Source organism: Pan paniscus, chromosome 10, assembly GCF_029289425.2.
Source record: "Pan paniscus chromosome 10, NHGRI_mPanPan1-v2.0_pri, whole genome shotgun sequence".
Classification (NCBI taxonomy): Eukaryota; Metazoa; Chordata; class Mammalia; order Primates; family Hominidae; genus Pan; species Pan paniscus.
Window position 1 is genome coordinate 50,326,586 of NC_073259.2, and position 11,806 is coordinate 50,338,391.

Sequence of the window (11,806 nt, forward strand, 5' to 3'; positions counted from 1 at the left end):
TAATCTTATCCCCCAAATAAAACTATCTGCCCCACCACCAACAACAAAATTTTCCCTTGGCCCTTCTTCCATTTTTAGCACTTCTCCATTTCTTTCTTCTAGTTTCTCACCAAATGTCTAGAAACTATGTGCATCTACACATATGTGTGCATTTTATACATATATGCACAAGACGATATAAAATATGTACATTTTATGTATTTATATAATAGAAACAGATGGCAATAATTTGAGGAACAGAGAAAAATACATACATAATACTACGTGTATGTGTGTGTGTATGGATAGTTATTTATTTATTTATTCCTTAAAACATTGCCATGGTTTCTAACCCAACCTCTAGACCAAAAATACCTTCAGTAAGTCACCTATTTATCTTATCACTGCTAAGTCCAAAGCTCTATTATTACATTCTCTTCCTAATTGACCCAGCTACAGCACTCAAAACTACTTTCTTTTCCCCCATTGCATACAGAGTATACATTTATTTGTTTAGTCTTTCTCTCTCCTGTAGGAAGTAAGTTTTTATGAAGGCAAAGACCTTGCCTGCTTGATTCACTGTCTAGAATTGTGTCTGGCATGTAATAAGCGATGAACATCTATTGAATAAATACCACCTACCTCTAGGCAAAAATCGGTTAGTTCAGAGGTGGGAACCAAACCCTGAGACAACTTCACACTCTTCCCTGAGAGTTTAAACTTGAGACCAGGAAAGTCAACCCAGTCTCTCTAGGTAATAAAAATTCATTTTCAGTGTAAAAGGAGAATAAAGCAGATATTATAGAGAAAGTGAGACAAACAGCATCATAACAGATGTCAAGCCCTTGGTTTCATTTATCCCAATGTCCCAATGTCCCTGTCACTTCATTCTACCCTCAGTCTCTGAAATATCCTAACATCCTTATAGTAAGTTACCTTTTTAACTTAAACTAATTTAGTCTCTTCTTCTGTCATTATCAAGAGATCCCTTACTACTATTCTTTGGTTGGATAGGCTCAAAATAAACATCCTAAAGCCAATGTTCAAAAAAAAAAGAGAGAGAGAGTAAAAGTTTATAGTTCCAACTCCCTGAATGAACAATATGTGTAAAATATATTTAATGAAAATGTGCTGTGATATGGAGGCATTTTTTTATGATTTATAAACTCTCTACAACACTTTGGTACTATTTATGGGGGGAAAAGCTATTTTCATGTTCATATCTTCTCTAAATAAGATTACGTATATATCACCATGGAATACTATGTAGCCATAAGAAAAGATGAGTTCATGTCCTTTGCAGGGACATGGATGCAGCTGGAAACCATCATTCTGAGCAAACTATCACAAGGAAAGAAAACCAAACACCACATGTTCTTGCTCATAGGTGGGAGCTGAACAATGACAACACTTGGACACAGGGTGGGGAACATCATACCCCAGGCCCTGTCATGGGGTTGGGGGAGGGGGGAGGGATAGCATTAGGAGAAATACCTAATGTAAATGTTGAGTTAACGGGTGCAGCAAACCAACATGGCACATGTATACCTATGTAACAAACCTGCACATTGTGCACCTGTACCCTAGAACTTAAAGTATAATAAAAAAATTTTTTTAAATAAAAAAAAGTTTTTAAAAAATGACTAGGTATATATTCATTTTATCTCTAATGCTCTTTTTTTTTTTTTTTTTTTTTTTCAGATGGAGTCGCGCTGTGTCACCCAGGCTGTAGTGCAGCGGTGCAATCTTGGCTCACTGCAACCTCCGCCTCCCAGGTTCAAGCGATTCTCCCACCTCAGCCTCTCGAGTAGCTGGGATTACAAACATGTGCCACCACGCCTGGCTATTTTTTGTATTTTTAGTAGAGATGAGGTTTCACCATGTTCGCCAGGCTGATCTCAAACTTCTGACCTCAAGTGATCTGCCCACCTTGGCCTCCCAAATTGGTGGGATTACTGGCGTGAGCCACCACACCTGGCCTAATGCTATTTTTTTTTAATGAAGTTTGGTACTAATTTTACCTCGTGCTAATTTTCCTTAGACAGTAGGAAAAGTAAACCATTAACAGAGAGTAGTTGAAGAACCCAATTACAACCATGCATAACAACTTAAGGCAGGAGGACAAACTAAAATGCCTCCTACATTGGCACTTAGAAATAGCAAAGTTGTATCTTGGAGAATAGAAATTAAATAATTAGTGATATTACATTTCATGGGTCATGGTACTTACCAAACAAACGCTGATGGAACAGAAATTTGCCAGCTATTAGTCCTGTGAGAATGGCAAGCAGCCATAGAAGCACCTTCAAAATCCTCCAGCCAACTCCTCTAGGGTATTTATTTGTAACAAATGAAAAACAGTTTCCAACAACAATAACATTGGCTTCTGTTTGGCTATGAGAAACTGGGTCCTCCGCAAATATTAAGAAGTTAAAGAAGATCACCAAGTAAGCCACAATCATGCGAGACCAGGGATGCTGGAAATAGTAACGAAAGTCTTTACCCATTCTTCAGAACTCCCAGTTCGTAGTTTACCTGTATAAGAAAAGATAGATAGGGTTAGAGGAGGAAAACAAGTAGTGGCTTTCTTCTTTTTATCAGTTCAGGTTTATAACAGTTCCATAAAAATGTATTTGGAAAAGATGATACCTGTTCCTACTCATGGCTCCAAGACAAGTCTGAGAATGAGGAAAGCGAATACTGTCCCTTCCCTAACATCTAATCATACCTCTGATCATCTGGGGACTTAGGAAAGAAAAACAATGAAAGAGTATGGGGAGACAATGGGATGTGAGAGGGCAGAACACTGTCCAAAATTGGGATGGTGACCAAGATGACATGTAGAGGCCCTCCCAGGCGGAAATGCAGAGGTGGCACAACCATGGCTCATTGCAGCCTCCACCTCCTGGGTTCAAGTGATCCTCCCACCTCAGCCTCCCCAGTAGCTGTGGCCACAGGCATGTGCCACCACGCCTGGTTAACTTTTGTATTTTCTGTAGAGACAGGGTTTCTCCATGTTGGTCTTGAGCTTCTGGGCTCAAATGATCTGCCCACCTAAAGTTGCCAAAGTGCTGGAATTACAGGTGTGAGCCACCATACTCGGCCTCCTCTTTTTGATTATTACAAAATCAAAACAATATAGAGGTAAAATGAGCATATATTAACAAAAGTTAAACAATATTCTCTCCTCTGCCCAAATCCCTCTCCTCAGAGTTATGATTGCTTATGAATTTGGTGTAATTACGTCTTCTAAACATTGACAAATGTATACAGGTGAATAAACTTTTATTAAAATGTTCACAGCCTAATTATCAAATAATTTCAATAGAGAGTAAGTTCTATGAAATAGCTAAGTCTACAGTAGAGTAGTAGCCCACAGAAAGGACTGGGCAACTTTGCATTGGGTGAATGAGAATAAAGAGGAAGATTTCACAAAGGATATCCCCAAGTTTAAGGTTGGAGGATTAGTAGAATTTTTTTACTAGTGAAGAAGGGAAAGATAGAAGGCAAGCCACTCTAGGCAGTGGCTACGGCACATCCAAAGGCACAGAGCACTGCAAAATATGTAATATGCCCACAGTAGTAGGTCCTAACCTGAATATGTGCACTGGAAGTACATAGCTGTCTTAAAATGAAAATGTTCAGGCCCACCTCCAAAGTCTTGCTTAGCTCCTCCTTCTTCCCTCTTTGGGAACCAGCCTGCCCATAAAGAACACAAGCTGTAACTTCCACATGAAGAGATCTGTCTGGGTCCACCAGGGCTTGTAAGTGGATGATTATGTCTATCTAATTCTGGGGTTTGGACTTTGTGAGCCCATTTGGCTCTCAGACTAAACTATGTCTGTTTTTCAGCAATAACACTGATTAAATCTTAGATATCAAAAATAATACAGACAAAAATTTGACTGCCATCTGCCAATTCATTTTTCTTCTCTCCCAGTTTAGTTAGAATTCAGAAAGGGAAGAGGGGGAAGAGGGGGAAGAGGGTCCTTTACAAAGCCTACAGCAGTTTGCATGCCAGGCTCTGTGCTGGATGTCTGCGTGTATCATTGTATCATTTTTGTCATAACAACCCCCTGAAATACTGTTATTATCATTCCTGTCACTTCATTTTACAGGGTGGAAATTGGGGCTGACACAGATTTTGTAACTTGCCCAAAGTCACCTAGCAGGAGAGCTCTGATCTGAGCCTCTGAGGCTGACTCCAGGTGCTGATCACCATTCTCTGCAGACAGCCAGATCAACTCCTTGCACCTTCCTTGCCTAGAGAGCAGGCCCAGGTCCCAGTCCCAGGGATGCCATCCCTTAAATGTCTTCTGGAGACATGTTCTTCTCCAGACACAATTATAATAACTCTGTAATATATCTACTTCTAATGCATAAAAAAAAATTGTGTGTGTGCGTGCACGTGTGTGTGTGTGTGTGTGTTGAGAAAGAATCCTTTATAAACCCTGAACACTTGGTGGGGGGAGTATCCATTAATAAATATTCTCACTTTATACATGACTGAAATCACAAAGACCATGCCACAAGCCTGAAGTAAGTCAATGGAAGATCTGAGATAGCCTCCAAGGCTCCTGAGTCCCAATCCAATATTCTGGGCTGACGAATGCCAATTCAACCCACAATCTTAGTTAATGAGGACTTGTCATGACTATTTTACAAAAGCAATATAAACATTGGCAATATAAACATTGGCAATAGAATTCAGCCAAGCAAATAGTGACTGTGCCTTGGATTCATAAGCCTTCTAAGCAATTTTAAGTCCCTTGTTATCTTTGTGAACACTCTGAAATCTGTCCCCAGGGGCTATAGCTTGGACCACCTAGGAATGGTGACTACCTCAAGAGTCTTGTTTTTGTTTTCATATTTTTCAGTATGAGGCTCATTACCTGCTATAGCAGCAGAAACTTACATGTGTGACTCTCACACCAAAGAGAGCAGAGCAAGTAGTGAAGAACAAAAAAATGAACTTTTATGTGTTTTCATGATATTCAATGTGTAAGAATGCCAGAATAGGTTGGTTTTGAACTCGATTTCACACAACAGTTTTGGAAGTGTCCAAAGACCACCACTACAAAAAAAATTCATCACTGGTCACCAGTGAGTCATGAAAAAGAAATAGTTCCCATATGCCCATCAGAACTAGAAAGGAGTATTATTTAAGAAGCTGTTATTACAGGCTGCTGTTGCTTCTTTCGCCAGTGAAGAATTCTGATATGGTTGCTATCACCACCTCCCCTCCCACCATGAACACACAGAATTAAGGCAGTAGGATTTAGAAATACTACTGAAATACCATTATTATCATTCCTATCACTTCATTTTACAGAGAGGAAACTGAGGCTCACATGGACTTTGTAACTGGCCCAAAGTCACCTCTCAGAAGAGCTGTGATCTGAGCCTCTGAGGCTGACTCCAGGGCCTGATCACCATTTCCTGCAGACGGCCAGATCAATTCCAATACATATAATCTTGACTCTTTTTTTAAATACACGCATTTTGGAGGCTAGCACATACTTATTTTCTTGTTGTTTTTAACTTCGGAAACTTGCTTCGTGGGCTATGTAATGTCCACATGCTCAAGTTAAATTAGAACATTCAAAAAATTTCTGAGACAGCTGTTTCTCTCCAGCATTTATATTATTTAGGGAAGAGAACTATAGCATTGAGCAATAATCCTGCACTAGTACATGATCTTATTTAATTACCACAGTAATGCCATGAATGCTACTATCACTGCCACATTACAGGGAAGAAAACAAAGGCTCAGAGCAGTTGCTGCCTGTTTAATTTACATAACAAGTGGAAACATCAGGATTTGAATCCAGACTTACACCTAGCCCTTAATCTTTCTAATATACCACAAAGCTGGAAGTGTTTCTTCCAGTAAGATATTTCCCATCATGCTTACAGCTCATTCTTTATTTCCACTAACAATTTCAACTAGCAGAACAAAACAGGGCCCCATTATTGATCATTTAAGCTGGCTGGAATTTATTCTTGCCTCATAATTCTGAAGTTGAAGTGATATCTTCTAGAGGGTCCCAAATTTCAAACCCTTACATAATAATTTGAATTAAACCTCTGCTTATCCTCACTTCATGACTTCGTACACAGGCTGCAAATGTTTGCCTAGTCCTCTCAGCCCTACTTTCTAGTTCCTTAGGTGCCCCAATATTATCCAGAGAACCAAAACTGTTTTCACCTCTGTAGTGCACATAAAACATCTTTACAATCAGTGTGATCATTTGGTGTATCTACTGTTAATTTAAATGCAGGCTTGAGGCTGTTCAAATGGACTATGTTACACAGGGCACATAGTCTGCAAAACCTTTCCATTTTTAAAAATTCATTTCTATAACCACAGATGAGAATGAGCTTTTATCTTAGCTCCTGGCTCACTATAGTGAAATTATCTATGTATGTGTTTGTCTCCCTCACTTGATCATAAGCTCCTCAGAGAAGTGGCTGTTTACTGCCAGGGCACAGCACAATACTGGGCTCATATTGGGTGATCAGTAGGCATCTACTGGATGAGCTGAGTGGTACACTCACAAAGAGAAGCTCCCTCATTGTTTAGGTGAGATGAGAAGGTGGAGCAACCTGCCATTCAACTTCCGCTAAGGCAAACAAAGCGAAGAGAAGCAGTGGAGTCCAAGGACTGCATTGATGACGTGGCCAGTAACAATACTAATGCACCCCCCTCAACTCCCTCTCATTTCAGCACGAGGTGTTAAATTAATATTTCTAAGGCTAACATTTATTAAGCACATACTATATACCAGATACTATGCTGATAAGCTTTACAAGCATCTCTTAAATTTCATAGCAACCCAATGAAGAAAATATTATTTTCCTCATTTTACAAATATTGCAACAGAGACTTAGAGTTCCGTACCTTGTAAAGAATAACAAAATTAATTTATATCAGAGCCACAATTTAAATCCAAGCCACTTGGCTTCAACACTCCATGCAATGCCTTCCACACACAGGGACATAAATTCTAAAATCTTACCCTTTACGTTAGTTAGAAAAATAAAGCCATCTGATATTAAAAAAAAAAATCATAGTACTTCTATTTTGTGCAAAGGCACAAAGGAAACCGCCTGGGGCTGATGTAGAGATGTATCACTAGTTCTGTGTAGCTGGAACACTGGGTGCTTGGAGTTATCCTGTGAGAGTTAAGGATAATTTGGAGCCAGTCCAGCAAAGATTATCCAAAAGTGTTGGTCTGTATTTTACTGAAAATAGAGAATTATCAAAAGTTTCAGAGCAAAAGAGTGCTGATCATCATATAAAAGTGATGATGTACAGATTTGTTAATTCCATAATAACATTCATTCATTCATTTGTTCAATATTTACCAGTTGCCTATTTTTTGCCAGGCACTGGCCTATGTGCTAGGGTAACTACCAGACAAAGTCCTGTTGCCATGCATCTGATAGTTTCTTTGAGGGAAACAGATATTAAACAGATAAAAAATAAACACAGTATTTAAGAAAGTTCATAGAGAAAATTAAAGCAAGGAAAAGTTAACAGGGAGTGTCAGGTGTGAGGGAAGTTGAAGACCTCATTATAAGGTGACATTAGAAGACAGGCATGAAAGAAGGGAGAGAAGCCAGCAGCTATCTAGGGAAAGTGTGATCCAGATAGAGGGAACAAAACTGGGAAAGGCCATTGTTGGGTGCACATTTAGAGCAAATTAAGGATCGTTAAGGAGGGCAGTATGACTGGATGGGGAGCAGGTGCAGGGGAGTATGAAAGAGATTAGGTACAGGAGGTAGCATCTGATCATGAGCAGGCCTTGAAGCCCTCGTATGTGGGCTTTCACCCTGAGTGGGATAGGAAGTAGAGGAGGGACACAATCTGACTTATATGACAGAAAGGCCTGTCTGTTTCCTGGTTGAAAATATTTTGTAAGAAAGGAGGGCAAGGAACAGAAGCAGGGAAGCTACTGAGGAAGCCGTTGCCAAAGATGCAGCAACTTGGACCAAGCAGAGAGAAATTAAGGCAGTTTAAACAACTCTGGTTCTGGACACATTCAAAAATAACTAATAAGATTTACTAATACATTGGATGTAGATGTGACCTAGGCAAAATCCAGAATGGAACTGCCATTTCCTGAGATACAAAATGCATTTCCTGAGATGGAAAATGCATTTCCTGAGATGAAGAGGGATGCAGTAGATATAGACAGCAAACTTGTAATTAACACTTTTTAGTGCTTTTAGGGGTTGGGCTCTTGGAAAGCACTATCCATGTATTCTCTCAATTATTCCTGATACCTGCCATTTGGATTTACCAGTGAAGAAACAGAAATTCAGAGAGGTTATCATCTGTCCAGGGTCATAAAGCTACCAGCTGACAGAAACAGGCACGACTACCTCTATATAACCCCGAAGTTATTACTCTTAGTTACCATTGTGTGAAGTATAAAACACAGAATAAAATTCCAATGGGAAGGAAGTAAGAGTAAGTACTAAGTGATGACTTGAATCTAGTAGGCCCTCAATAGATATTTGCTGATGGATGAATAAATGAATAAACAGATGTATGGATAACACATAACAGACCAGCCTGGGCGAGGGAAAAAAAAACAAAAAACAAAACTGGAAGACTCCATTCCAGAGAGAGTAGAGTCTGGATAATACATATCCAAATCTGCAAAAGGATAAATGGAAGAAAGGTGAAAAACCAAATATATGGAATGTCCTCAAAGAGCTACAAACTTTCAAAAGCAATCTCAGGTGGCAAAACATCATTTCTGTTTTTGTCTATTAGTGGTATGGGGATGTGGGGGTGGGGAGAGGCAGAGCCCACAAGGGGTATGAAAAGTCTTATACTTACTTTCCAACCTACCTGGTCTCACACACACACATATGTACACATACACACAGACCAGTCCTGAGGTAATGACAGGTCTGAGTACAATATCTTAAATTGTTAGATAAAAAGGCAGGAAAAGATTATACATAGCATTTTACATAATGCAAGTGCCTAATACAGGTTAAAAAAAAACACAAATAGCAATAATAACAGAAATGAAGTTAGAACTTCTTACTTTTAGTCTAATACAAAAGACCACAGGGGCTTTTAAATAAAAGGCAACCTTTTAAGTCAATCAATAAAACCACCATAAGTGGTTCTGATAGATTCCAGGATAATATTTGTGGTACCTTAGCTAATTTAGAGGTTTACATCTATAAATCACTTCCTAGATTTTCTCTTCACATTGTCTCAACCTTTAAGTGATTTTTCTTCCCTTGTTCCTATCCTGCAGTCCTTGGGTAAACAAACTGCTTAATCAATGCAAGTTTTTAAAACAGCAACTCCAAAAGCAAAGTAGGTCTAGGGGTCCTCTGAACAGAGAAAACTCTCCATTGAAATGGCAAAATATTTACGAGCCCGAGCACATTATAAAGTTAAAATATAATCACTACTATATCCTTTAAAAATCTTTAGACCTCCTTTTCAGTGATTTGTTTGCAATAAGGAATTGCCAGCCCAGAGCAGTGGCTCACACCTGTAATGTCCGCATTTCCGGAGGCCAAGGCGGGTGGATCACGAAGTCAAGAGTTCGAGACCATCCTGACCAACATGGTGAAACCCCATCTCTACTAAAAATACAAAAATTAGCCAGGCATGGTGGCGCGTGCCTGTAATCCCAGCTACTCAGGAGGCTGAGGCAGGAGAATCCCTTGAACCCGGGAGGCGGAGGTTGCAGTGAGCTGGAAATCATGGCACTGCACTCCAGCCTGAGCAACAGAGCCCGACTCCATGAAAGAAAGAAAGTCAGAAATTAAAGAAAAGAAAAGAAATTGCCATGATCATATTCCAAACACAATGCCAAAGAAAAACACATTTAATGAATTAAATAGAATTCATGTGAAAAGTTAATTTTTTAATGACAGCTTAAAGAAACATAGATAAAACTGACAAGAGCCAGTTTCTCATCACACTGATCAGATGCAGGGTGGAATAGGAGGGATAAATGCCTGAGACAAAATGTCAAAATCCATAATTACTTTTAAACTATAAAGACTTGGGGGATAAAAGAAAGTATATCCATGGTCAAATGTCAATACTTTACAAAAAAAAATGGGGTTTACAGGGATTCAACTACTTTTATATTCAATAAATTGGAAGACCTTGTTTCTGAAGCCAAAACAAAACCCTGTAGCTTCCTAGAAGTCCTTCCTTGGATTTCAGACAATACATCATTTATAATTGGGGGCAATACATACCCTTATATTCAACACACTTTTACTCATTTTTTTTTCCTTTTTGGTTCCTGATAAGCACGTGATGTTTACTCCTGTGTGTCTCTCTCTCTCTCTCTCACACGCACACCCACACACACATACACACACTTCATTGTTCCACAGAGGGTAGAACACACTTGTGGGCCTGTGGCATTTTCAAAAATAGGAATGAAAAAAATAGTTTTATTTAGTCACGATGAAGTTAGCAAACACCCAAACACCCAAGTCTTTGTTTTTTTCCCAAGAACAACACCTACGAACTGCAACCTGTTAATTTAATTAAGAAAAATAGGGCTTTTACTCAGTTCCTAGGCTAGGAATCGCTGAAGCAAGGAAAGTTCAAGGTCTGCTCTCCCGCCGTATCTCTGCACCCTGGAGCCGGGAGTTTGAGGACTCCCACCAAGAGCCTTTCGCCCGGGAGTCTCTTCTGCCCTTAGCCAGAGGGCTGGCGCGTCCCCCCTCCCTCCTTGACACTTCACCCTGCCTCTTTGGCTGCCATCCCCAGGAAGGCAGGAGCAGAGGCGCCGGAGAATTCGGGGGCCGGGCCGGGGTTCCGCGGCTGCTTCCGCACTCGCGGGCAGTGACGAGGTGGCAGCCGGGACACGGGCGGCAGGGCCGGGAGGGCTCCGCTGCGGCTGGACCGAACGGCTGGGGAGGCTCGCCCAACGCCCGGGCCCACGTACTCACCCGAAGGGTCGCGCGGGGCGCGGGGCGACTGCACACGGGATTCGCGGTCGAGCACAGCCCTCGGCGCGCCGGCGGCCTCGCTGGGAAGCGCGGCGAGACGGGCCGGCGGCGTCGCTGCCGCTGCTGCTGTCACGGAGCTATAAATACCGGCTCGGCCCACACCCGCCGCCGCCTACGCCGGGCGCCCTCCGCGCCGGTGCTTCACCGCGCCGCGCTCCCGCCGCAAAGTCCGCGGCCGCGGGCCGGGCAACGCGAGCGCAAGGGCACCGGCGCCGCGCAGGTGACCGCGATCATGCCAGCTGTGTGCAACCTCTGCAGCTGGAGGCATGGCTTCTCCCCGCCCCCGCCCTCTCTCCCGCACCACAGGCTGACTCCAGCCCGCGGGCCGCGTGCGCCACGGGCCGAGCCTGCCCGGGCCGGCCCGCCTCTGCAGAGCAGCAGCTGCAGGCGAGGGACGGACTCAGGAACCTGGTGGGGGTTGGGGGGCGGCTGACAGAAAATCCACCGTCCTGCAGGGAACCAATGAGGGTCCCACTGGAATGTCCTCGAAGAGCTACAAACTTTCGAAAGCAATCTCAGGTCGCAAAACATGATTTCTGTTTTTGTCTGTTGGTGGTGTGGGGATGTGGGGGTGGGGAGAGGCAGAGCCCATGAGGAGTATGAGAAGTCTTCCACTTACTTTCCAACCTGCCTGGTATCACACACACACACATATGCACACATACACACATTCATACACACATAGAGATGCACAAATACACTCATGCATACATATGTATACACACATAAGCACACGTATACACATGCATACACACATATGTACATCAGCACACATACTCATGTACAATTTTTAAAGTTTTTGCAGTCTGAGGCT

General features: G+C 41.8%; 1 protein-coding gene across 3 annotated transcripts in view; it reads right to left on the bottom strand.

Moving 5' to 3' along the window:
* The window catches only part of TMEM117 (transmembrane protein 117), a 554,287-nt gene extending 542,907 nt beyond the window's left edge, over positions 1 to 11,380 (bottom strand). For 2 of the 3 annotated variants that reach the window (XM_003825748.6, XM_063593086.1), the window contains exons 1-2: positions 10,933 to 11,376; positions 2,210 to 2,514 (exon numbers count right to left, since the gene is read on the bottom strand). In XM_003825748.6, the coding sequence (XP_003825796.1) occupies positions 2,210 to 2,274 (65 nt within the window). In that variant the 5' untranslated portion in view covers positions 2,275 to 2,514; positions 10,933 to 11,376. Of the gene's footprint in view, positions 1 to 2,209; positions 2,515 to 10,932 lie in introns of all 3 variants that reach the window. The other variant, XM_003825747.4, reaches the window with a different exon arrangement.
* Between the last annotated feature and the right edge of the window lie 426 nt (positions 11,381 to 11,806).